General features: G+C 41.3%; 1 protein-coding gene across 2 annotated transcripts; it reads right to left on the bottom strand.

Moving 5' to 3' along the window:
- Positions 1-34: 34 nt before the first annotated feature.
- On the bottom strand, positions 35-19,795 carry dnali1 (dynein, axonemal, light intermediate chain 1). Of its 2 annotated transcripts, none has more exons than XM_063033603.1 (6): positions 19,054-19,795; positions 12,708-12,841; positions 4,353-4,522; positions 3,033-3,211; positions 1,741-1,928; positions 35-954 (listed from the first exon to the last, which is right to left on the bottom strand). In XM_063033603.1, the coding sequence occupies exons 1-5, from the start codon at positions 19,132-19,134 to the stop codon at positions 1,743-1,745; spliced, it is 750 nt and encodes a 249-aa protein (XP_062889673.1). In that variant the 5' UTR covers positions 19,135-19,795; the 3' UTR covers positions 35-954; positions 1,741-1,742. The 2 variants fall into 2 exon arrangements, with proteins under 2 accessions (XP_062889673.1, XP_062889672.1); XM_063033602.1 differs by having other exon boundaries at positions 1,741-1,905.
- Positions 19,796-27,988: the final 8,193 nt, after the last annotated feature.

The raw sequence follows: 27,988 nt of genomic DNA, 5'->3' as shown, positions 1-27,988 counted from the left end.
AATTTAAAACACAATTAGTACTGTAATTGCAAATTACAAATTTTTATGAAAATAGTGTAATATGATTAAAGGAAAAGAAAGGATATAGATCAGAATCTCAATGCCTAAAGTTGTAATAAGGAATCAATGGTTTGTAACTTTTGTCTCTCTCATAAATGCCAAAAAGATTCTAATCCTTATCAGTAGTTGATATTTGTGTTTATTGGGATTTTTTCTGTTAACCTTTATTTCATACATATTGCCTAGGTGAAATCAGTTGATAGAGCTGTGTGGTGTCTCAACTAGCAGATAACTTTCCAAAAGAGAATTTTAGATATTTGAAATCTTAAGACAGTAGTCTGAAGGATCATATAAATTTTGATGAAATGAAATCAATACCCTCACCTTTTCAAAACAAACTGTACATCTTTATGTCTTTCTGAGCGTTTTTAATTGAGCTGATTATGTTTGCTGATTTTAAAGGTTTACTGAGACTGACAATTGGACAGTCTTGAAGACTAGCTAATAATAATTTTAAAGAAGATACTTTTGAATGGGGATGTTTTACTTAAAACTAATTGTGGAATCATTGGTGTTGGAAATTATATTCCCACCATTGTACAACATTTATTAATGGAATATTATAGTATTTCTTGTATTATAGTGAAGATGCAAAATTTAAACTGCCAGGAAAATGAACAAAGGCTGTCTATGGACCTGTGAGCTGAATGAGATTAACAGGAATCATAATTGATGTTGAAATAAATTATATAGGTAGCCACATGAAACAGTGCAGTGTAACTTGGCCCAGTTCCTACAAATAGCCTTCAGATCATTGAGATTCTTTTTCACAGACAACACTTTTGCCCGTATGGAAGTTGAACACTGCTTATGAATAGGATATTCAAAAGATTATTTCTGGAGAAAAACATGATGACTTCACTTCCTTGGGGAAATTATGCCTTCCAGTTGTGCCTAGAACAAGAGAAGACTTTTTAAGAACTTAATTTTCTTTTCCATTAATGGTACAAATATTAGTATATTATGTTGTTTTAACATACCATTTCTGACAATAACTACTGAGAATTTACAAGCACAATTTCAACACAGAACTAAATTAGCATGTTAAGAATTTCCACATGCTGGGTATTTTCATGTGCAAAGATATCTTAATTTATTTGAGGCTGATAATCAATTATATAAATTGATTAAAATTGACTTGAAGATACTAACTAATTCCAACGTTTCCAATTATAATGCTAATAGTAACCTGTCCACTCTAATAGTACTTCATCAGTGTTACAATTGAAACTAAGTGCCATATATTAATAATTTAACAAGTGATGTACCTAATAATTGTTGACCAAGCAGAATAACATGTACACGTAGCATGCTAGGGATGCAAAGTAGAAACTTCCTGCTGTTATTTTGTCCAATTACGTTGAATCTTGATCAGCTTAATTAGTTCATTTTGTTGTGTCATGTAAACAACCTATTAAAATCTGATGAATTGATTGGACTAACTTTGGAGTTTAATCACAAGAATCCTAAACACCAACATTAACATTTGCATGATGATATTAGTGCAAAACGGAGGTAATGCATCCATTTTAACTAAAAAAGGAGGCCCTAATTCTGGGTTACTAAAATGAATAAACATTTCCCAGTCGGCATGCAAATTTGCAAAGGATAATGTCACAGTAATGCACTTTATTTTTATTTTAAGTTGTCAGTGATGAGCTTTGATTTAATTTTGCTAACCTTCAATTGCTGATTGGTTCGTTTGAGAAACTGAATTTCCTCTGCATGCTTCTTCTCCTCCACTTGCCGCCTTTCATTCTCCCTTTTCTCGATTGCTTCACACTTTGCTTTCTGTTCATTGAGCTGTCTCTCCAGATCTTTCTTTTCTGCTTCCAGATCAATAATCTAGCAAGGGATACATATGAAATCTGAAATCATAATGTTAATTTTAATATCAAACATTTTTAATGTAATAAAGCCTTTGCAGATACAGTACCAATTCTTTTAAATGTCCCACTGATAGTATGTGAAATTACGATGGGAGTAATCTACACTGGTTTTTAGAGTTAAGAAGCATTACAGCAGAGAAACAGGCCCTCAACCCTGTGTCTGTGTCGAACTGTTGTTCTGCTTAGTCCCATTAATCCACACCTGGACCGTAGACCTCCATACACCTCCCATCCATGTACTTATCCAAATATCTCTTCAATGTTGCAATGAAACCCACATCCACCACTTCTGCTGACAGCTTATTCCACACGCGCAACTTCTGAGTGAAGAAGTTCCCCCTCCAGTTCCCTTTAAATATTTCACCTTTCACCCTAACCTATACTCCAAGAGGTCCACAACCTTGTTGTGGTTTGGAGACTTGCATGCCTCAATGACCCAAAGAGCTGGAGTCAGGGCTTTACACTTTGGCTTTTGGTAGGATTAAAGGGTAGAGGCCAGACAAAGAGTAGTCTACTAGTCCTCCAGGTTCAGGGGTTCAGCTCAGGGCTAACAACCCTGGCTGGTAGAGCAATATTGTTATGGAAACAGCAATGAGGAAACATCTGAGTGGCTCAGGACAAACTGAGATGGAGGACCTTCAGTGCTGCCCTAAACACCAGCAGGTGTGACAGGCAGTAAGTAAGTACCCCTTAACCTAAGACTTCTAGACTCACCCAACCTCAGTGGAAAAAGCCTGCTTGTATTATTCTGTCTATACCCCTCATAATTTTGTATATCTCTATCAAATCTCCTCTTATTCTCTTACACTTCAGGGAATAAAATCTTAGCCAATTCAATCATTCCCAATAACTCAAGTCCTACAAATCCTTGCATTCTGTTCATTTTAAGAAATGCATGTTTGTACTAGTGTTTTATCCAATTTTAGCTCTTCCACCTCAATCATACTGTTCCTACAAGAGCAATGAACAACTCTCCTCCAAGCACGTGTAGGTTAATAATGCCAGCTGACCAAAAATCTATTTTTATTAATCTATTCATAGGAATCACTTAATTATAGTTGTTAGCCAACAGTAAATGTTTACTTTTTTCTCCATGTCAGTTTTGCCCTCTTCTGCTTGCAAAGCTTTCCTCATCCCGAAAGCGACACTGCTTTCATACAGTGTCTGATAGGCAGAGATGGTCATGCGGATCTCATCACGGACCCGCAGCAGCAGTAACCCACGCTCGGCACAGTTAATGGTGACTTGTCTGATCAGTTCATCTGCAGGAACACAAAGAATGAAAACCAGAACTCAGAAAAGAAAGCTTTGTCTCATATAGTCCATGTTCAGAATAGAACTCTTGATACTACATTACAGGATAGTTAAAATAAATAACCTATTTCCAAACAACAGGAATTCTGCAGATGCTGGAAATTCAAGCAACACACATCAAAATTGCTGGTGAACGCAGCAGGCCAGAAGGGTCTCGGCCTGAAATGTCGACTGTACCTCTTCCTAGAGGTGTTGCCTGGCCTGCTGCGTTCACCAGCAACTTTGATGTGAACCTATTTTCAAGCTTTCCTTAGAGAGAAGGAAGCATAGAATCATAGAGCAATATGGGACAGATACTGGCCCTTCAGCTCAATGAGTTCACGTTGACTATTGTTCATCTAGTCTCAATATCCTGCATTTGACCCATATCCCTCAGGCTCCTCAACAGCTTCCACCTATCCAGGAGCTATTATTTTCAACTTATTTTGGTATAAAATATTAACAAGGAAATACAATTCACATTTATGTGCTTTCTCCTACATTAAAGATAATGTCATCTCTAAGGCATACTCCTCCAATTTCAGAAAATAGTAACAATGTGGTGATGAATTTGAATAGTTCGCTTTTTATCACAACTCACATTGCATCCAAACGTTATCACTGCTTATGGAATTGTTGAGTGACGTGTATAAGCATCTTTCCATGAAGCAAATGAGGTTACATTTAAAACATTTTTGATTAATTTAATGTAATTGATTATAGTGGGAATGTAGATGCTAGACTTTGGAGGGCAAACTTCCTTTAGCTATTTTAATACATTTTGGAAACATGTGCCAAGTTGGCACAAGTATGAACAGAACTTATCGTTGGCAAATCTCAAACCAATGCCAGTTCAGATTCATCCTGGCAACAGGGGCTTGAGAACTGATGCTAACATTTGGCTCCTTTTGGTGTTTAAAGGCAATTCCTGCCAAGTAAGATGAAAGTTTTCAAAGTTCTCTATTCATTGTTTAGAAATTGATGATTTTATGTTGAATGTTTGTTTTTTTGTACAACAGCATCCAGTTTACTGAATTTCACTGTAAACCTTTATTAACATCAACGACTTTATTCATGTAACAAAAGATAAGAAGACAGACTGTAATCTACCAAAACACTGTGAGTAGAGCTCTCTGCGGACTGGACATATTCCCGTCTCTCGAGCTTGCCGCTGCTGCAGCTTCGTATCCAGTTGTTCCTGCAGATGGACCACATCAATCCGAGTGCAGGGAGTGCTAGATACCTGCTGAATCCACATCTGTGAGTTCTCCATCCATTCCCTGAAACATAATATAAATCAATCTAAGCTTGGAAGGCTCATCAACTACTTGAAGATTGGTTGTTGACTGATTTCATCCAGTTGATGCTTTGAGTAAGCTGGCATTTGCTGTATCAAAGTTCATACACAGAAAAACAATCCAGCACTGTTGGGATTTTAGTGGTGCTGATAAGTCAGATTTACTGAACTATTGCATAATCTAACACTCTTTGGATTCACTTTTTTTAAATGTTATACAGTAGAATAATATATTTTCCAGTGAAGCTGGTAAATTTATAGGGAACATACAAACAGGACAGGGCATGTTTCAAGGGTGTTTGGAAAACAGAACCAAATGAGTACAATGAACAGTAGGAACCTGGGTCCTGGGGTGTATCAAAGAAGTATGGGAGCTGGGGGCTTTGTGGGTATCAAGGGAGCATGGAAAACAGTGCCCAATAAGCCAAAACATTTAGGACGTTCAGGGTTACTGGATTACTGGAGTTTTACTGTATTTTCTTCTGCAATTGTTCTGAAGCTAGTGAGAGTTGAAGGCCGTAAGTCACAGAGTGCAGCATGACTTGGAGATTAAGCAAAGGGAAGGCAGAGGTCCTGGTGGAGATAGAAATAGTTTCTGTAAGAGGCCACATCAATAAAGGGTTTTTAGGGCAGAATTCTCCAAACTGGTACTGACCAAGGAACGATGCACGGGGGGAATCTGTGTTTCAATAAAGATGGCCTTACAGACAACAGCAAGCATCTCTAAGGAAGAATCTGTCAATATGGTGGAGCTGGATTTTCAAATGAACATTTGATAAAGGACGGCACAGTAGCATAACACCGTCTGTTACTTTCTGTAAGGATTTTATACATTCTCCTTATGTCTGCATGGGTTTCCTCCAAAGACATATGACTTAATGGTCACATGGGTGTAATTGGGCAACATGAGCCCATTGGGCTGGGAGAGCCTGCTACCCTGCTGAATCTCTAAATTGAGGGTGGGGGGAGGGGGGTGTGGAGCACTTAGTGTTGGGAGTAATAAATTGCCATGAATAAATGGGTCTTTTTCAAGTTAACGCTACAGGGATTCCACAAGCACTATTACTGCTTGGTCAGCTATTTACAGTCGATAATTATTACCCATGAAAAGACAAAATGTATTTGATCAAGATTGGTGATGGTTCACAGCTAGATGGAAATGTACGCTGTGGGGAAGATGTATTGGAAGTTGGAGCTCCCCCTTCCACTGAGCTACACATGGGCTGCATCTCCTGATACCACTTGCAATTCCAAAGAAAAGCTGGAAAACAACAAAAAAAAGTGCTCTGAAGTTTAAAAAAATAGCCATTTGGAGAAGGGCAACGTCAATGGAATGAGAATAAATTTAACATAAATTAGAATCAGAGTTTAGCAGGCCACACCATACTTGAATAAGTGCATTTAAAGTGGAGATATTTCTACTACACTCTCAATACCTTCCTATAAATTTTAGTTAAAGCCAGAGCTCCGTGGATAACCAAAAAAGACAAGGCAGTGAAATAACGTAGAAATAGAGAGCAAATGACATTTGCCAGGTTGTTAACACAAGTGAGAAGCAGCTGATTACACAGAGTTCAGAGAAAAGGTGAGAAAGGAATGGTACAGAGAAGAAAATGGCAGCAAAACGTAAAGGGAAATCCAATAATATTTTGCAAGCATTTGAATAGGGAAAGGAAGAAGAGAGATGGGACTGACTGGAGACCAAGAAGGGAACTTACTTACAGAGGCGGAGCTGCACTGTCATCTTCAATGGACGATGCACATGTACTTAAGATCTCTCAGTCCCTATGATCCCTTTGTGTTTTCTGTTTTATTTTCTTCCTTTTATTTCCTCCTTCATATTTTTCAGCATTTGATTTCATATTCCACCAACCCATCCATTCCACCAATACTGTCTACATCTTTTTAAACTATGTTGTCCTCCTCACAATTCATTACCCCTCTACGATTTATGTTTGCAAATTTGGAAATTTTGCCCACTACATCTCAGCTAATACACTAAAATCCATTGAGAAAAGTAACGGTCCAGATACTGGTTCCTGGGAGACTCCACTGTACACTTCCCTCCATTGTGAAAAGTAACCTCACATTTCACTCTCTGTTCCAATTCACTATCCACAACGCCCCTTTTATTCCTTTTCCTTGCAGAGCAGACTCAATGGGGGAATGGCTAATTCTGTTCTTATGTCTTATGGCCTTATTCCACTGCCTTCAATTTTGATGACAAGAATGTCTTGTTTGAATAACACACAACAAAGTTGCTGGTGAACGCAGCAGGCCAGGCAGCATCTCTAGGAAGAGGTACAGTCGACGTTTCGGGCTGAGACCCTTCGACAGGACTAACTGAAAGAAGAGCTAGTAAGGCCCGAAACATCGACTGTACCTCTTCCTAGAGATGCTGCCTGGCCTGCTGCGTTCACCAGCAACTTCTATGTGTGTTGCTTGAAATTCCATCATCTGCAGATTTCTTTGTGTTTGTGTCTTGTTTGAATGTTCATTTATTCTAAAACTTTAACTCTGTCTTTCTCGTTACATTTGCAATTGGATTTGCTGAGCACTTTCAGAATATGAGGCTGGATCAATACAAGCCTCTGAGAAAATAGTCTACTGAAATTACTAATGACTGGGGTGCATATCTTGGAGATGTCAAGTGCAACTTTCAGTGAAGAACTCAATGAATGAAAATACCAAGGGATCCTGTCAGTTCATAATTAGTTAAATTTACAACTGTGTAAATAGTTAATAAAATGTATAACATCACGTGTTATTACTTGTATTAATTTATACTTTTAGAAGGAAGAGAAGTGCTTTGTGTGTGAGTGGATGCCACCCCATCATGGAATCTTGCCCACTGCTGATAATAAGGCAAATGGCAGCAGTCAATGCTGTTTGGGCATTGAAAATATTATTATGAGCAACACACACACAAAGTGCTGAAGGAACACAGCGAGTCAGGCACAATCAGTGGAATAAACGACTCAGTGCAGGCAGCTGCTTAGAATGATGGGTCTGAGCCCAAGATGTTGACTGTGTACTCTAGCACTATCTGTCGTAGCCTACAATGAAACTGCTACCTTAAGACATATAAACTGTGTTTTCCTATTTGTTTAATCAGTATGTTCCGTAACACTTCAATGCTAATTTACTTCTACTGATTTGAAAGCACTGCTGAGTCAGATTTTGCCACTGATCATTGATCAGAAAGTGATCTATCTACACCTAGGTTTACTTGCTTAGAATACAGAGGACTAATTTCACTGGCCGGAAGCATTTCAGACTCCAGAAGTGTGGACTCAACGGTAGAAGGGCATCAATGCGCTGATGATCCTCACCCTTAGAACTGCTGACCACTGGCAAATCCCTGCTTCTAAGTTTACAGGTTATAGAGGCAACAAATAATCTTTACATGTCTCATTTTTACCTTATAATTGACTATTAAAATTGAAGTAAATAATGTGGAAAATGTCAATATATTTAAAAGCAAGAGAAAATCTGCAGATACTGGAAATCCAAGCAACACACAAGCAAAAGTCCTGATGAAGGGTCGCAGCCCAAAATGTTGGCTGTTTACTGTTTTCCATTGATGCTGCCTAGCCTGCTGAGTTCCTCCAGCATTTATGAGTGCTGCCAACATTATTAAAAGTGCCTCAAAACATTTAAATCACTTATAAATAATCAAAAACATAAAACCATTACAGTAAAATAACTGAAGTTCCCCTCTGTATGCTACTCCAGGGTTCTATCATCCCCATTAATGTCAATGGATTATTAGATCATACATCAAGTCTAACCTCGGGCATGGTCTGAGAAGTGTTTCCTTCAGATAAAGGTGGGGAATTTCAGCAAGGCCGGGCTCCACCACTGGAATTTTGCAGCTGAATGAATAATGGATTTGCAATTCTTAATCTAGCAGTAAGTTCAGGCTTTTATTTGGATCCATGGACATAAACCTAAGGGATTTGGCCCAGGCATGAGGGTAATATTATTGCCTCATTTAAAAGTTATATGAACTGTTAAATGGCAATGCACTTACAATGACTTTATCCCTGGAATGGACATTATATAGGATCACAGGATGAACAATTTCCCGATTATCATTATGATCGGCACCACTTTAGCAGGATATTTATTGGGGGGGGGGGGGGTAGTGGTGCATGGAGGTGAGATGCTATAGAACAGTGGGATCGATTGAGAAAAAACATTGGAAAAATAACATTCATAAACACAGAGGATTCTGCCGATGCTGGAAACCCAGAGGAACACACACAATGCTGGAGGAACTCAGCAGTCAGACAGCATCTATGGAAATGAATAAACAGGCGACATTTCGGGCAGAGACCTTTCTACAGGACTGGAAAGGAAGGGGGAAGATGCTAGAAAAATGACTCTGCCCTCTTTAACATCAGTCCACCATGCTATCTGTCTGTTGTGGACCTGTTGATTCAAATCACAGTTAGCACACCACCATGGAGCAGACCTGAGATGGAAACTAATTTTGATGCAGCCAAACTTGAGGAGGATTCTCCACAGTTTCTCTCAAATGATGGAGTCAAAAGCAACTGGGAGGTTATAAAAGGTCTCATTTAGGAGTTGGTGTTGCTCCTTGCATTTCCCTGGAGAGTTGTTGAATGGTGAATAACATGCCCATTGGCCTCTGGTTGAACAAACCCATTCAACGATTACTTCTTTGGTCCTGGGAGAAGGACCCTGGTAATGACTTACCCCGTTCAGACAGAAGTGAGATCCTCAGCAGTTATTCTAATCAAATTTATTTCTGAGTTCCCCTGGTATAATTTTAATACCCAGGGTGCTGAATTTTTGCTTGACGTTATTCTTGATCAAGTTTCAGAATTTCAGCAGAGACTCTCCAGACTCAGTCAACAAGCTGTATTGTTTGTGCAGGTGCACCTTCAGAGGCCAAGCTCCAAGTGACAATCAGCATGTTTACCAAAAAGAATGTGAGAATGGGGCCAACACTAAACATCCATGAACAAAGGTCCTCAAACAACCTTCTCCCTTTGCCCAACATCACACTTTAATAAAAAGATCCATAAGCAGCCATGTAACTTGGACCATAATGTCAAAGAAGGTAGCTTTCAATAATGAAACTCACCAGAGCCTACAATGTATTAGCAGAACATTTGGCTAATTGAGGTGAAAAATATATGAAGATCAAGATCTCAATCAGAATCAGGCTTATTATCACCAGCATGTGATGTGAAATTTGTTAACTTAGCAGCAGAAATCTGGTCGAAAGTTCGTGTTCTCATATTCATCAGAGATCCTTTCACCTTTGTACATTTCTAAAACATAGACCAACTATAGCAAGTAGGTCCAGATAGGTATAACTAATGCTGTCCCCAAAAAAATCATCCACAGTGGCTTCTCTCAGGCCAAGACCCTGAAGATCTAATTCTAACCAACTACTTCTAATTGTCCAGCAATGTTGTTCACATGTCTGATTCTAGATTCCTGAAACAGACACTGTTCTGAACTCTGGACCTACAACAGATTATCAGCAGGAAACAATTCAAGCATGTTTTCAAAGCAGTTCAATAAAATATCTTCTACACAAGACCCAAATGCCAGGATGAATTGAAATTAATTTGAAATATCCCATCAAACAAACAATGAAATAGAAACATAGAAACATAGAAAATAGGTGCAGGAGTAGGCCATTCGGCCCTTCGAGCCTGCACCGCCATTTATTATGATCATGGTTGATCATCCAACTCAGAACCCCGCCCCAGCCTTCCCTCCATACCCCCTGACCCCTGTAGCCACAAGGGCCATATCTAACTCCCTCTTAAATATAGCTAATGAACTGGCCTCAACTGTTTCCTGTGGCAGAGAATTCCACAGATTCACCACTCTCTGTGTGAAGAAGTTTTTCCTAATCTCGGTCCTAAAAGGCTTCCCCTCTATCCTCAAACTGTGGCCCCTCGTTCTGGACTTCCCCAACATCAGGAACAACCTTCCTACATCTAGCCTGTCCAATCCCTTTAGGATCTTATACGTTTCAATCAGATCCCCCCTCAATCTTCTAAATTCCAACGAGTACAAGCCCAGTTCATCCAGTCTTTCTTCATATGGAAGTCCTGCCATCTCAGGAATCAATCTGGTGAACCTTCTTTGTACTCCCTCTATGGCAAGGATGTCTTTCCTCAGATTAGGGGACCAAAACTGCACACAATACTCCAGGTGTGGTCTCACCAAGGCCTTGTACAACTGCAGTAGTACCTCCCCGCTCCTGTACTCGAATCCTCTCGCTATAAATGCCAGCATACCATTCGCCTTTTTCACCGCCTGCTGTACCTGCATGCCCACTTTCAATGACTGGTGTATAATGACACCCAGGTCTCGTTGCACCTCCCCTTTTCCTAATCGGCCACCATTCAGATAATAATCTGTTTTCCTATTTTTGCCACCAAAGTGGATAACTTCACATTTATCCACAATAAATTGCATCTGCCATGAAGTTGCCCACTCACCCAACCTATCCAAGTCACCCTGCATCCTCTTAGCATCCTCCTCACAGCTAACACTGCCATCCAGCTTCGTGTCATCCGCAAACTTGGAGATGCTGCATTTAATTCCCTCATCCAAGTCATTAATATATATTGTAAACAACTGGGGTCCCAGCACTGAGCCTTGCGGTACCCCACTCGTCACCGCCTGCCATTCTGAAAAGGTCCCGTTTATTCCCACTCTTTGCTTCCTGTCTGCTAACCAATTATCCACCCACACCAATACCTTACCCCCAATACCGTGTGCCTTAAGTTTGCACACTAATCTCCTGTGTGGGACCTTGTCAAAAGCCTTTTGAAAATCCAAATATACCACATCCACAGGTTCTCCCCTATCCACTCTACTAGTTACATCCTCAAAAAATTCTATGAGATTCGTCAGACATGATTTTCCTTTCACAAATCCATGCTGACTTTGTTCGATCATTTCACCGCTTTCCAAATGTGCTGTTATCACATCCTTGATAACTGACTCCAGCAGTTTCCCCACCACCGACGTTAGGCTAACTGGTCTATAATTCCCCGGTTTCTCTCTCCCTCCTTTTTTAAAAAGTGGAGTTACATTAGCCACCCTCCAATCCTCAGGAACTAGTCCAGAATCTAACGAGTTTTGAAAAATTATCACTAATGCATCCACTATTTCTTGGGCTACTTCCTTAAGCACTCTAGGATGCAGACCATCTGGCCCTGGGGATTTATCTGCCTTCAATCCCTTCAATTTACCTAACACCACTTCCCTACTAACATGTATTTCACTCAGTTCCTCCATCTCACTGGACCCTCTATCCCCTACTATTTCTGGAAGATTATTTATGTCCTCCTTAGTGAAGACAGAACCAAAGTAATTATTCAATTGGTCTGCCATGTCCTTGCTCCCCATAATCAATTCACCTGTTTCTGTCTGCAGGGGACCTACATTTGTCTTTACCAGTCTTTTCCTTTTTACATATCTATAAAAGCTTTTACAGTCCGTTTTTATGTTCCCTGCCAGTTTTCTCTCATAATCTTTTTTCCCCTTCCTAATTAAGCCCTTTGTCCTCCTCTGCTGAACTCTGAATTTCTCTCAGTCCTCAGGTGAGCCACTTTCTCTGGCTAATTTGTACGCTTCTTCTTTGGAATTGATACTATCCCTAATTTCTCTTGTCAGCCACGGGTGCACTACCTTCCTTGATTTATTCTTTTGCCAAACTGGGATGAACAATTGTTGTAGTTCATCCATGCAACCTTTAAATGCTTGCCATTGCATATCCACCATCAATCCTTTAAGTGTCATTTGCCAGTCTATCTTAGCTAATTCACGTCTCATACCTTCAAAGTTACCCCTCTTTAAGTTCAGAACCTTTGTTTCTGAATTAACTATGTCACTCTCCATCTTAATGAAGAATTCCACCATATTATGGTCACTCTTACCCAAGGGGCTTCTCATGACAAGATTGCTAATTAACCCTTCCTCATTGCTCAAAACCCAGTCCAGAATAGCCTGCTCTCTAGTTGGTTCCTCGACATGTTGGTTCAAAAAACCATCCCGCATACCTTCCAAGAAACGGATTGTACAACGTAATACTATCTTCTGCAAATTAGAATCTTCACACTTAACAGCCAAAGTCCTATTGATTTGTCTGAGAAATCCTACTGTCTTACCTGGGAGGCAAAATTGCATTTAAAATTTCTTCAGTCTGCTTGGTGGCATCAATTGAAAGTGGTTTGGGCTTTGGAGGACTTGGAATTGGTGATGTGGAAATGGGTTGCTGGGGACTCGCCTTCAAGGCACGAGCCTGAAATGATGTAAAAATAATTTACATGATGCAATGTAAAGCAGACATTTAGCGTATTGTAATCCCAGCAACTACTAATCCTTGGCAACATACATCAAAGTTGCTGGTGAACGCAGCAGGCCAAGCAGCATCTATAGGAAGAGGCGCAGTCGACGTTTCAGGCCGAGACCCTTCGTCAGGACGAAGGGTCTCGGCCTGAAACGTCAACTGCGCCTCTTCCTATAGATGCTGCTTGGCCTGCTGCGTTCACCAGCAACTTTGATGTATGTTGCTTGAATTTCCAGTATCTGCAGAATTCCTGTTGTTTGCGTTTAAACTAATCCTTGGCAGCTGTTTTGGAGGAAAGATACTTCGAAACACCAAGAAACCCTTTCTGAAATGGGGACAATTCTGAGTGGAATTGTTTAACAGCTAATCAAAAACTTAGTGAAGAATGATTCCATTCATTGGTTTCAGTAGGATTTATATAGTCTAATATAACAATATGCTTCAATATTCTATACACTTTAATTGACTGCTGTATTTTATGTTACAAATGACACCATACAAAAAGCCAATAGTTGTGGGTAATTGAGAGGGTACAACCTTTCTCATCATCCTTAAACAAAGAAAATAGTTGGGCACAAGACAAATCAAGACAATTAAAATTTGTCTGTTATAGTAATTTTGGCATTGGGATTCTTGCCTCTGAGTGAGAAGGAAGTGAATACAAAGGACACCAAGGGATTTGAGCTCAATATATAAGTGTGTTCTAAGGCTATTAGGAAGATATACTTTTATGTTTCAATTTTTAGAAGAAAATTTCAGCAAAAGATCTGTTTATTGGTAAAGGCTAACCAAGGGATTGTCAAATCAAATCTAATTGTAAAATACGGGTGCTGTATTTGAATGTGCATGCTTAGAAATTAAATGTTCGGAGCTTTTCATTCAGTTGCTTATCTGTTTTCCAATAAAACACATTATTCCAAGCTATGGGAACTTGATTCTGATGTGTATTTAATATTTCAGTAATGTTTGGGTGATATTGTAAATAAAAGATGAAGACCTCGACACCATTAGTACTTTTTACAAGGTCGAGTTGCTAGCTTGACACTCAACCTGGCACAGATGGAAAGCGTGCCTGGGAGCGGCTCGACTAGATTCAAACTCGGGAACCTTCGCTCCCGGAGTCCGGCGCTGATGTCACTGCGCCACCAGCCGGCTTCGAGACTAGCGCTTGATTTGGATTTAAGTGAGGGAGAGTTGCGCAGCGTCAGCCTCACTCTCTCTTACCAATTCCCATCTAGATCCAGTGGCAAGACGGAGTCGATACGGCTGGAGATGGGACTAGGCGCAGTGGATGACCAGGACATCTTCTGTGTCTTGTCCTGCTCTACACGTTCCACGACGCTTGCAGAGACCGCCTTCTTGACTGTTGGACCTACCATTGGTCTTATCTGCTCAGTGAGCCGGAGTCTGTCTTCACATGCTGGGATAGACAACTCCTTATCTCGCCGAGGGTTTGAGACCCGTCGGCTACCCTCTACCCTATTGTAAATACATTGCTTGGGCAAGCATTCTTGTTCTTTAAAATAATTCACTATGGGTTATATGGAAAAATAAGTGAATTGTGAATCATGACACTACGGTGTGATACATGCATGTCTCAAACAAACTAAGACCCATTCTCCTGGGTTCCTGTCTTTTTTCTTGCAATTTTTAAAAATGTTTTGAAGTTACAAAACATAACAGGTTCAAACTTTACCATTTACAGGGCATCCTTGCCTCTCTTACAGCAAGTTGCTAGAAAGCCTTTTCTGGCTACTAGAAATTTTCAGAACCATTCGGCAACTGTTCAGATATTGGACCAATTAACTAATAGTTTATGTTTACAACTGCAATTTTTGACATAAGATGCCAGGGAAAAAGCATAAACCGGAATATAGCTAAGATAAGCTTTGAGGATTCCATAGCAGCACAGACGTAACTTCAAAGGTGTAGGCAGGTCAAAGAAGATGATTTGTGAATAAATGATCAAGAGGGAATGGGTCCTCTGTAACACAAAACTACTATCCATGGTAGTGGCTTTCAGTTCTTCACCACAGTCTCATTCTAGGCTGCAAGAGACAATTTTCAGAATTGTCAGTCACATGAGTAAACAAATGCACTGTCCTGAACATATGGTCTTTGTTCTGGCCATTGCTGAGCAGTAAAAAGTTTTAACTAAACCACGACTTAATATCAGACCAGCAGCTGCACGGCACTACCATATTTACGGAATCAAATCGTACAAACATAATAATGGTATTGTCAAAAATACATGAGCTGATTTTATGCTTATAGAGAAGGGAGCTAATGATGTACAGGGAAAAAATGATAAGACCATAAGACATAAGAGCAGAAGTAGGCCATTCGGCCAATCGAGTCTGCTCCGTCATTCAATCATGGGCTGATCCAATTCTTCCAGTCATCCCCACCCCCTGCCTTCTCCCCATACCCTTTGGTGCTCTGGTTGATCAAGAACCTATCTATCTCTGCCTTAAATGCACCCAATGACTTGGCCTCCACAACTGCTCATGGCAACAAATTCCACAGATTTACCACCGTCTAACTAAAGTAATTTCTCTGCACCTCAGTTCTAAATGGACGTCCTTCAATCCTGAAGTTGTGCCCTCTTGTCCCAGACTCCCCTACCATGCGAAATAACTTTGCCATATGTTATCTGTTCAGGCCTTTTAACATTTGGAATGTTTCTATGAGATCCCCCCCTCATTCTCCTGAACTCCAGGGAATACAGCTCAAGAGCTGCCAGATGTTCCTCATACAGTAACCCTTTCACTCCTAGAATCATTCTCGTGAATCTTCTCTGAACCCTCTCCAATATCAGTATATCCTTTCTAAAATAAGGAGCCCAAAACTGCACACAATACTCCAAGTGTGGTCTCACGAGTGCCTTATAAAGCCTCAACATCACATCTCTGCTCTTATATTCTATACCTCTAGAAATGAATGCCAACATTACATTCGCCTTCTTCACCACCGACTCAACTTGGAGGTTAACCTTTAGGGTATCCTGCACAAGGACTCTCAAGTCCCTTTGCATCGCTGCATTTTGAATTCTCTCCCCATCTAAATAATAGTCTGCCCATTTATTTCTTCCACCAAAGTGCATGAGCATAAACTTTCCAACATTGTATTTCATTTGCCTCTTCTTTGACCATTCCCCTAAACTATCTAAGTCTCTCTGCAGGCTCTCTGTTTTCTCGACACTACCTGCTCCTCCACCTGTCTTTGTATCATTGACAAATTTAGCCACAAATCCATTAATCCCATAGTCCAAATCATTGTCATACATCGTAAAAAGCAGCGGTCCTAACACCAACCCCTGTGGAACTCCACTGGTAACCGGCAGCCAGCCAGAATAGGATCCCTTTATTCCCACTCTGTTTTCTGCTGATCAGCCAATGCTCCACCCTGTAATTCAATGGACTCTTATTTTGCTAAGCAGCCTCATGTGAGGCACCTTGTCCAAGGCCTTTTGAAAATCCAAATACACCACATCTACTGCATCCGCTTTGTCTACCATGTTTGTAATTTCTCAAAAAAAATTGCAATAGGACAGTCAGACAGGATTTTCCTTTCAGGAAACCATGCTGGCTTTGGCCTATCTTGTCACGTGCCTCCAGGTACTCCACAATCTCATCCCTAACAATCGATTCCAACAACTTCTCAACCACTGATGTCAGGCTAACAGGTCTATAGTTTCCTTTCTGCTGTCTCCCACCCTTCTTAAATAGCGGAGTAACATTTGCAATTTTCCAGTTGTCCGGTACAATCCCAGAGTCTATCGATTCTTGAAATATCATTGTTAATGCCTCCACAATCTCTCCAGCTACTTCCTTTAGAACCCACGGGTTCATTCCATCAGGTCCAAGAGATTTATACACTCTCAGACCAATAAGCTTCCTGAGCACCTTCTTAGTCATAATTTTCACTGCACATGCTTAACTCCCCTGACACTCTTGAACGTCTGGTACACTGCAGATGTCTTCCACTGTGAAGACTGGTGCAAAATACGCATTCAGTTCCTCTGCCATCTCTGCGACTCTCATTACAATATCTCCAGCATCAATTAATATTGGTCTTATATCTACTCTCAACTCTCTTTTACCCTTTATATACTTAAAAAAACTTCTAGTATCTTCTTTGATATTAGTCCCCAGCTTCCTTTCATAATTCATCTTTTCCTTCCTAATGACCTTCTTAGTTTCCATCTGCAAGTTTTTAAAAGCTTCCCAATCCTCTATCTTCCCACTATCTTTGGCTTCCTTGGATGCCCTCTCTTTTGCTTTTATTTTGGCTCTGACTTCACTTGTCAGCCACGGTAATATCCTTCTTCCAATCAAAAATTTCTTCTTGTTTGGAATGTATCTGTCTTGCACTTCCCTCATTTTTCACAGAAACTCCAGCCATTGCTGCTCTGCTGTCCTTCCTGCTAGTGTCTCTCTCCAGTCAACTTTGGCCAGATCCCCTCTCATGCCATTGTAATTTCCTTTATTTCACTGAAATACCGACACATTGGAATTTAGTTTCTCCTTCTTAAATCTCAAAGTGAACTCCATCATATTGTGATCACTGTTCCCCAAGGGTCCCTTAACCTTAAGCTCTCTTATCACCTCCGGATCATTGCACAACACCTAATCCAGTACAGCCGATCCCCTACTGGGCTCAACAACAAGCTGTTCTAAAAAGCCATCCCTTAGATATTTTACAAATTCTCTCTCTGGAGGTCCAGTGCTGACCTGGTTTTCCCAATCTACGTTCATGCTAAAATCCCCAATGATTAACATGACATTGCCCTTCTGACATGCCTTTTCTATCTCCTGCTGTAATATGTAATCCACATCCCAGCTGCTGTTTGGAGGCCTGTATACAACTGCCATTCGGGTCCTTTTACCCTTGCCATTTCTTAACTCAACCCATAGAGACTCTACACCTTCCAATCCTATGTCATCCCTTTCTAACAATTTAAAATTATTTCTTATACACAGAGTCACACCACCCCCTCTGCCTACTAACCTATCTTTCCGATACACCGTATTTCCTTAAACGTTCAACTCCCAATGTCAGCCATCCTTTAGCCAAATTTCAGAGATGGCCACAACGTCATAATTGCCAATCTGTAGCTGAATTTCAAGATCGTCCATTTTATTTGTGATGTGTTGTATAGTTGAGGCAAGTAGAGAACTGAGGGCGGTACATTGAAGACGGTCGAAAGTCAGAGGAATGCAGAGGAGTACACTGGATATAATTAAATATCTTAGCAAGGATACTTGCAAGAATTAGGACTTAAGGAACAGATTGAGTAAGTTGAGTGATATATAGAGAGCATAATTTTATAAATAAAATGATTTTTTCAACAAAACTGTAGTTTGAGAGTATCGTCCACTAGTGTACAGGGACAGTACGTGAGGAAAACCAGTAATAAAAATTTTGCGGGCACTAGGTTGAAGGTTTTGTAATAGACATCCTTTTTGTGAATGAATTGTCTGACAGGGAACAGAAGCTGCTCCCAACATGTTTGCCAACATTTCCAAAACATTTCCACTAAGAGTAATTGGATGGTGGCAAATATAACAGGAGTGGAATGGATAGTCATAGTCATACTTTATTGATCCCGGGGGAAATTGGTTTTCATTACAGTTGCAGCATAAATAATAAATAGTAATAAAACCATAAATAATTAAACAGTAATAAAGTCCACGGCCACCTTATTGGCTCAGAGTGTCTGACCCTCCAAGGGAGGAGTTGTAAAGTTTGATGGCCACAGGCAGGAATGACTTCCTATGACACTCTGTGCTGCATCTCGGTGGAATGAGTCTCTGGCTGAATGTACTCCTGTGCCCAACCAGTACATTATGTAGTGGATGGGAGACATTGTCCCAGATGGCATGCAACTTGGACAGCATCCTCTTTTCAGACACCACCGTCAGAGAGTCCAGTTCCATCCCCACAACATCACTGGCCTTACGAATGAGTTTGTTGATTCTGTTGGTGTCTGCTACCCTCAGCCTGCTGCCCCAGCACACAACAGCAAACAGGATAATTGTAGATGTTGGATTTGCTGAGGTTAGTGAGCAAGCTCACATGGGTTATTCCCAAGGACCAGCAAAGTAAAGCCATAAACCAGAGCATTGATGGAGGTTTACAAGTTAAAACCGCAAACTGCTCACCTTAGCTGATTTTTTCTCCGTGTTCCTACTGATGAGCAGTGGATGATCATATTTCAGCAGAGAGTCTATTGGGGGAATCATTTCTGCTGCTCAGATCTGCCTAGTTTCTTCTTGTTTATCTACTTCTCTGATCCGTCTCTCTTGTTTTACCAGTTGTTCTTTCTATCCCACTTTATTTTGGCGTCTCCTATATCCCTATCTGTCTCTATTTATGTTTATCTCTCCCACTCACTGTCCAAATTTACTTGTCTTTTCCCAGCCTGTCCAAATTTCTGTCTCACACACACATACACACTGAGCCCTGCTCTATCTCCTCCTTCCTGGTTCCCCCTATCCTGCTCTGACCTGTCCTCTTTCTCATCTATCAGTTTATACCAGTCTCTTTTGCTCCCCGTCCTAGCAGTCCAACTCTCGCTTTCTTCTTCAGTCTTAGTCTCTATCTCCTGCTCTTTCACTTTCTCTCTCTATCCACTCTCTGTATATATTTATTGCTCTCCCTCACTCTACCCACTATCTCTATCCCCCTTATCTATTTCTTTCTATTCAACTATTTTCTCCTTCAATATATCCTTGTTTTTTTCTTACCAGCTCTTGATCTACCTATCTATCCCTTTCTATGTATTTCTAGTTCTCCTCTAACCCTCTAATTCACTCCCCCTATCAATATATCCCTTCTATAAGCGTATTCTCCCCTTTTTTCTATCCCTACCTATACCCCTTCTTCCCCCCTTTTCCTCTCTCTCCCTTTATTTCTCTTCCGTTCTGTCTATCTCTGTCGACACCCCCTATATCTCTCCCTCACGCTTCCCCTTTCCCTCTCCTGTGTATGCACCTATCTCCCTCTCCGTTTCCAGGCGCAGCCAACGCGTCGTTTCCATGGAAACAAAACTTGGCAACGGCCCTGGTAGACGTCCGGTGCTCCCACGACAGCGGTCCGGAGGGAAACCGCGTCCCGGCACCCGCGGGAGAACAGACCGGATGTAATTCCCTCGATGGCGCCAGGGATACCGGCATGCTGACAGGTATTCTTCTCAGGCCGGGCCTCTGGTGATAATTCATTTGCATCGTGTCAGGCTTTGATAAATCATTTGCATCGTGAGTTAAAGAAACACAGCCTGTGAGGCTGTGGTGAGGAGGAGTGTGGGCATCCAACAGATCCGAAACATCCCTGCACGGGGGCATTGTAAAGGAATGCATTTGTTTGATGGCACAATACGTGTAATGATTGCATTGCATTTGCTGTATATATGTGTATGAATCAAACATCTTTTTGAAGTTAAGAGGAATCTTGCAAGGCTAAAAACACGAACAGTCAGAGGACGGATCAGCCAATGGTCACCCGTACCCGAAAATCAAATGGTCTCTTGGCTAGTCTGAAGAACCACCTGAACTCGAAAACAACTGAACGCGTTTGGATTGTGAGAAGACAACATGAGCCGAACAAAAACCAGACTGGGAGAGAACTGCCTCAACGTCTAAAGTACAGAGGTGGCCAAAGGGCTATTTTTTTTTCATTTCTCCAAACAAGCAAATGAGTGGACTTAAGATAAAGAAAAAACAGAAAGTGTTGGAAAGGATTAAAACAACTGCAGATCTGGAAAATTCAAATAAAAACACGAAACTGCTGGGAATATTCAGCAGGTCTTAAGGAAGGAGAACAGTTAACATTCCAGCTCCAGAAACCATCATCAGAAATGGGAAAGAAATGCCTACCAAATTCTTACAGTATTTTCTGTTTTGTCAGTATCTGCAGTTCTTTTATTCAATTTTCAAATAACCTAGCTAATGAATATGTTTGAATGCAGAATGATTAATTTGGACTCTACTGTGACGGATCAGAAATGTACATGAATTATTTTTATCAACCATGGGCATATTCAGAAATATATATTTTTAAAATCCATTGAAGTCTTATTATACCCCATTGAGACTGTGTTCAGTATCCAAAGGCTGTATCTTAAGGTTAAGCATCCACTCTTTTTTTCCCTCAGATGAGAATATTGTTATATCTTTTTTTAGGTGATATTTGAAATGGATATAATTTCTTAAATTATGGAGATATGCAAATCTTAAAATTGGAAGTCTGCTCTTAGTTCAAAGGAATTATATATCAGATCACCAGCAGCTCTCCTGGAATTTTTACCCATTTGTTTTCGTTACATCAGTTGTTTTGATGTTTCCCACATTAAAGGTCACATCAGCAAAGCAGAACTTGATCAGCCCTGCATCGGATTGTCAGCCTGGACTTCTCTGCCTCTATCTCTGAACGGGGCCTTGAACTTATACTTTGTGTATCAGAGATGGGAGGACCTTCAGGAATCCTGCCCAATTTTAGACTATGACAGGGCAGATCAACTTCTGATGTTATGATTCCATTAACCTGGCGCACTTAGAATTTTGCTGAGGTAGTAGATTTTACACGCTGTTATTTCACTTTTTTTAAATGTTGCACAGCAGAACAATACCTTTTCTGGCGAACCCATTAAGTTTCAAGGACAATAGGAGTTGGAACCAGGTGAGTTGAGAGGGAGCACAGAAACCAGGCCCCAAATGACAAAGGGAACATAGGAACAGAGGCCCAGGTGTGTGAAAAGTAGCACAGGAACTGGATTCATTGATCACAACAGTCTTAGAAAGTGTGAAACAACCTGATGAAATCAAGACATCAACTTTCCTTGGCAGATCATTCCTGCCTAGCTAGAATCTCAATCCCAGTACAAGCACTGAGTGTCCTCATAAACTAATCCAAAAAATCTGACCTCGAGAGGGCTGTGGTGAGGATGAGATGAGAACAAGAGTAAACATGAGAGAACTTAGCAAACAAGAAGGAAAGAATAGAACAGATAAAAGGAGTGAGAGCAGGGAGGACATTCCTCTAACCTCCTTGTAGACTGTGCATTTGCCAAGAAAATCTAGTAAAAGCTTAAATGGTCCTTGTCCAGGTTCACCTAAGCAGCTGTGTAAAAGGGGTCTTCATGAACTATGGGTTCCTCCCAGGTATGTAGACTGAGAGATCATCTGAAGATCATCAAATCGCACTTTGTTCTATCTGAAACTTATGTTGGTCTTCCAGTCTGGAGATATTGTAAGGAATATCACCTTTTGACACCTGCACGGGAAGGACAACGACCTAAGTTTCTATTACCAGTGAATTCTGATGTGCGCTCTCTTGCCGAGCAGACTTCAAATGCTTCACTCACAACACGCTGGAGGAACTCAGCAGGTTGGGCAGCATCCGAGGAAATGATGAGTCGGCGTTTCGGGCCGGAACCCTTCGTCAGGACTGTAGGGGGAAGGGGCAGAGGCCCTATAAAGAAGGTGGGGGGAGGGAGGAAAGGAGAAGGCTAGTCAGTTCCAGGTGAAAAACCAGTAAGGGGAAAGATAAAGGCGTGGGGGAGGGGAAGAAGGGAGGTGATAGGCAGGAAAGGTGAAGAAAGAGTAGGGGAAAACACAATGGGTAGTAGAAGGAGGTGGAACCTTGAGGGAGGTGATAGGCAGCTGGGGGAGGGGGCAGAGTGACATAGGGATAGGGGAAGGGAGGGGGAGGGAATTACCGGAAGTTGGAGTTCTCCAGCTTCCGGTTATGAACATAGAATTCTCCAACTTCTGGTAATTCCCTCCCCCTCCTTTCCCCTATCGCTATGTCACTCTGCCCCCTCCCCCAGCTGCCTATCACCTCCCTCATGGTTCCACCTCCTACTACCCATTGTGTTTTCCCCTACTCTTTCTTCACCTTTCCTGCCTATCACCTCCCTGCGTCCCTTCCCCCAACCCTTTATCTTTCCCCTTACTGGTTTTTCACCTGGAACCTACCAGCCTTCTCCTTCCCACCCTCTCCCCACCTTCTTTATAGCGCCTCTGCCCCTTCCCCCTACAGTCCTGTTGAAGGGTTCCGGCCCGAAATGTCGACTCATCGTTTCCTGGGATGCTGCCCGACCGGCTGAGTTCCTCCAGCGTGTTGTGAGTGTTGCTTTGACCCCAGCATCTGCAGAGTATTTTGTGTTTCAAATGCTTCACGGATGCTCTATTTAAAGAAGAAATGTGAGTCACATTAATGTATTGTAGGAGAAGGAACTGATGGTACAAAGAATGTAGGGAAGTATAAATTGTGTTCGCTAGATACATTATGATGAGCTGGCCGGTGGTGTAGTTGCACCTGCACTGGACTTGGAGACGAGTGGTTCCGGGTTCGAATCTGGCCTTCTCCTTCCATGCCTTCCAACCAGGCTGGGCTTGCTAGCATCGAGCTAGCAACTTGACCTTGTTAAAAAAAAGCAGATGAACGCTGAAGAAACAACAAGGCTGCTGCCCAATGCACCACAAGGTGTGGAGAGGAACAATGACAACATAAATTATGAATAATGAATGTTTAGAAATAAAAATAATTAATGTTACAGATTTAAGATAAACTCAAACACTTCGCTGTTATGTTTTGTAACTCCAGAAACTAATAGAAAGAAAAACACGGGATGCCGGAATATATATATACACACACAGTAACACAACTACTATATAAAAATCCACTGGATAGTAAATTTTAAATTGTCCTATTCAAGCATAAAGATTTAATTGCTGTGGAAGATTCCTTACTCTTGTGGGATAATGTCTTTCCTTACAAGGGAAGTCACTCTGCTTGGCAGGTGAGACTTGCGGCTGTGAAACAATCTCAGGTTTTTGGGCCTCCCCCATGGTGGTTGAAAGAGTCGACTCTAGGACCGCAGGAAGTGGTTCAGAAGCTCTAGCCACCTTTCTTCTCTAACAATTGCTTCTGCTCTCCTCAACTGATCGATGTGTCGTCTCTGGATGACATCAGATGCGGCCTCCACTCTGTAGGAGAGTGGTCCAGTTCTGTCCTCAATCTTTCCAAGTGCTGACTTCTGATCATCTCTGTAGTTCCTCTCCAGTAGTGAAACATTGAACCACCTTGTTTGAGGAGCTCTGAAGCCATCTCAGCTGTCTGTCCTGCATATTCCTACTGAGATTGGGGTTGAGGAGATCCAAATATGAGTGCTAGAGATGACCCAGGATAAGTATAGCTGGTGAGTTGCTGGTTGCGGAGTGTGCTGCATTGCAATACGCAAAGAGGAAATTGAGGAGCTTTTGATTGAAAGTCAGCCCAGTGTGTTCTACTGACATTGCTTCAGTACATATTTCAGACTCTGGACAAACCTTTCGGCCAAGCCATTTGCAGCTGACGTAACGTCAGATGTAACAGTGTAGATGAAACGTCTTATTCCATTGATTTTCAGGAGTGATTGAAATTGCCCACAACATACTATGGTTCATTGTCACTGACTAAGTGTTCTGGAACACCAGTCCTTGAGAAGAGGCTTCTCAACAGATAAACAATGTGTAGGCTATAGTGGAGGTTAATAACATTTCTCTATTCCTAGACTATGCCCTGAGACGACTCCCGTATAGGAAACATTCTCTCCACATCCATTCTATCTAGGCCTTTTAATATACTATAGGTTTCAATAAGATTCCCCCCTTATTTTCTAAACTCCAGTGAGTACAGGCCCAAAGCCATTAAGTGCTCTTCATTCATTAGCCCTTTCATTCCCAGAATAATTCTCGTGAACCTGCTCTGGACCCTCTCCAATGCCAACACATCTTTTCTTAGATAAGAGGCCAAAAACTGTTGATAATACTCCAAGTGCAGTCTGAGCAATGCCTTATAAAGCTTCAACACTACATCCTTGCTTTTATACGTGGGTGAGAATGAGATTCCCAGATGGTATGTTGCCTCCTGGATGCCAGGTTCTGGGATATCTTCAGCATTCTTAAGTGGGAGAGTGAACAGCCAGAAGTTATGGTCCACGTAGGTACCAATGACATGGGTAGGATGAGTGACGAGGTTCTACATAGGAGTTAGGTGCAAAGTTAAAGGGTAGGATCTCCAGGATTGTGATCTGAAGATTGCTGCCCATGCCACATACCAGTGAGGCTAGAACTAGAAAGATTATACAGTTTAATATGAGGCAGAGGAGTTGGTATAGGATGGAGGGCATAAGATTTTTAGCTCATTAGTCTCTCTTTCAGGGAAGGTGGGACTTGTACAGAAGGGATGATTTGTAGCTGAACTGGAGGGGGACTAATATCGTAGTGTGAAGGTTTCGTAATGCTGCACAGTGGGGTTTAAACTAGCGTTGCAGGGGGGTGGGAACCGGAATGCCAGAACAGTTAGTGGAGAGGTGGTTGAGGCAGATGTTGGTAAGACCTCAGACAAGGTTAGGAATTAAAATGTTGAACATGGTGCCACAAAATCAAAAAGAGTGGATACAGGACTGAAGGTGTTGTATCTGATTGTGCGCAGTATCCAGAATAAGGTCGATGAATTTGCAGCACAGTTGCAGATTAACAGGCATCACAGAATCATGGCTGGGGTATTAATGTCCAAGGATACACATTGTATTGATAGGCATGAAAGCAGAGGGAGTGGCTTTGCTCTGTTGGTAAAAGATTAAATGAAATCATTAGAAAGAAGTAACATAGGGTCAGAAGGTGCTGAATCATTGTAGATAGAGCTAAGGAACTGCAAGGGTAAAAAGACCCTGATGGGAGTTGTATGCAGACGCCCAAACAGTAGTAAGGATGTTGCCCACAACAGGAGATAGAAACTACATGCCAAAAGGGCAATGTTAGAATAGTCATGGCGGACTTCAATATACAGGTAGATTGGGTAAATCAGTTTGGTGCTGGATTACAGGAGGGGGAGTTTCTAGAGTGCCTATGAGATAGCTTTTTAGAGCAGCTCATGATTGAGCCCACAAAAGGATCAGCTCAGCTCTTCTGGATTGGGTGTTGTGCAATGAACCGGAATTGATTGGGGAGCTTAAGGTAAAAGAACCCAAGTGACCATAATATGATCGCATTCACCCTGAAATTTGAGAAGAAGAAGCTAAAGTCAGATGTATCCGTATTATATTGGAGTAAAGGGAAGTACAGAGGCAGAGGCACGAAAGAAGTTGACCAGAATTGATTGGAAGAGAACACTGGCAGGGATGACGGCAGAGCTGCAACGGCTGGAATTTCTGGAAGCAATTAGGAAGGCATAGGATATGTACATCCCAAAGAGGAAGAAGTATTCTGAAGGAAATATGACACAACCATGACTAACAAGAGAAGTCAAAGCTATCATAAAAGCCAAAGAGAGGGCATATAATAGAGCAGTGGGAAGTTAGAGGACTGGGAAGCTTTTAAAAACCAACAGAAAGCAACTAAAAACGTCATCAAGAAGGTAAAGAGGGAATACGAAAGTAAGGTAGCCAATAATATTAAACAGCATACTAGAAGTTTCTTCAGATACATAAAGTGTAAGAGAGAGGTGAGGGTGGCTATTGGACCACTGGAAAATGATGCTGGAGAGGTAGTAATGGGGGACAACAAAATAGTAGAGGAAATGAATAAGTATTTTGCACCAGTCATGGTGGAAGACACTACCAGTATGTTGTAAGTTCCAGATATCGGGGGCATGAAGTTACCATAACTAGAGAAAATGTCCTGGGAAACTGATAGGTCAGCTGGACTAGATGGTGTACACTCCAGCGTTCTGAAAGAGGTGACTAAAGCGATTATGCAGGCATTCACAATGATCTTTTAAGAATCACTAGATTCTGGAATGGTTCCGGAAGACTAGAAAATTGTAAATGTCACTCCACTCTTCGAGAAGGGAGAGAGGCAGAAGAAAGGAAATTATAGGCCAGTTAGTCTGACTTCTGTAGTTGCGAAGATGTTGGAGTCAATATTAAGGATGAGGTCTCAGAGTACTTGGAGGCACATGATAAAATAGGCCATAGTCAGTACGGTGTCCTCAAGGGAAAATCTTACCTGACATATCTGTTGGAATGCTTTGATGAAGTAACAAGCAAAATAGACAAAGGAGAATCGGTTGATATTGTGTACTTGGATTTTCAGAAGGCCTTTGACAAGGTGCCACACATGAGGCTGCTTAACAAGCTACGAGTTCATGGTATTACAGGATAAACCAGTGGCTGACTGGCAGGAGGCAAAGAGTGAGAATAAAGGGAGCCTTTTCTGACTGGCTGCCAGTAACTAGTGGTGTTCCACAGGAGTCTGTGTTGTGGCTAATTCTTCTTACGTTATATGTCAATGATTTGGATGATGGAATTGATGGCTTTGTTGCAAAGTTTGCAGACAATATGAAGATAGCTGGAGGGGCAGTTAGTTTTGAAAAAGTAGAGAGGCTACAGAAGGATAGACAGATTAGAAGAATGGGCAAAGAAATGACAGGTGGAATACAGTGTTGGGAAGTGTATGGTGATGCAATTTGGCAGAAGTAATGAAAGAGCTGACTATTTTCTAAATTGAGAGAAAATACAAAACACTAAGACGTAAAGGGACTTCAGAGTCCTTGTGCAGGATTCCCTGAAGGTTAATTTGCAGGTTGAGTCTGTGGTGAGGAAGGCAAGTGCAATGTTAACATTCATTTCAAGAGGACTAGAATATAAAAGCAAGCATGTAATGCTGAAATTTTATAAAATACTGGTGAGGCCTCACTTGGAATATTGTGAGCAGGTTTGGACCCATTATCTCAGAAAGGATGTGCTGAAACTGGAGAAGGGTTCAAAGGACGTTCACGAAAATGATTCCAGGATTAAATGGCTTGTCATATGAAGAGTGTCTGAAGGCTCTGGGTCTGTATTCACTAGAATTCAGAAGAATGAGGAGTGACCTCATTAAATCCAATTGAATTGTGAAAGGCTTTGATAGAGTGTATGTAGAGAGGATGTTTCCTATGGTGAGACAGTCTAAAATCAGAGGACAGCCTCAGAATAGAAGGGCATCCTTTTAGAGTGGAGTTGAGGAGGAATTTCTTTAGACAGAGGGTGCTGAATCTGTGGAATTCTTTGCCACAGGCAGCTGTGGAGGCCAAGTCTTAATGTATATTTAAGGCAAGAGATTCTTGATTGGT

The sequence above is a fragment of the Mobula hypostoma genome, chromosome 26 (genome assembly GCF_963921235.1).
Source record: "Mobula hypostoma chromosome 26, sMobHyp1.1, whole genome shotgun sequence".
Classification (NCBI taxonomy): Eukaryota; Metazoa; Chordata; class Chondrichthyes; order Myliobatiformes; family Myliobatidae; genus Mobula; species Mobula hypostoma.
Note: the sequence above shows the minus strand (reverse complement) of the source record. Positions and strands in the feature narration are given on the sequence as shown.

Bases quoted from the DNA above. Each gene is read 5' to 3' on its own strand.
- dnali1 (XM_063033602.1), bottom strand. From the start codon at position 19,134: ATGATTCCCCCAATAGACTCTCTGCTGAAATATGATCATCCACTGCTC. The intron at 12,842-19,053 runs GTGAGCAGTTTG...ACATCATTTCAG, and splicing joins CGGAGAAAAAATCAGCTAAG to GCTCGTGCCTTGAAGGCGAG. The intron at 3,212-4,352 runs GTAGATTACAGT...GTGTTCCTGCAG, and splicing joins GCTCTACTCACAGTGTTTTG to ATGAACTGATCAGACAAGTC.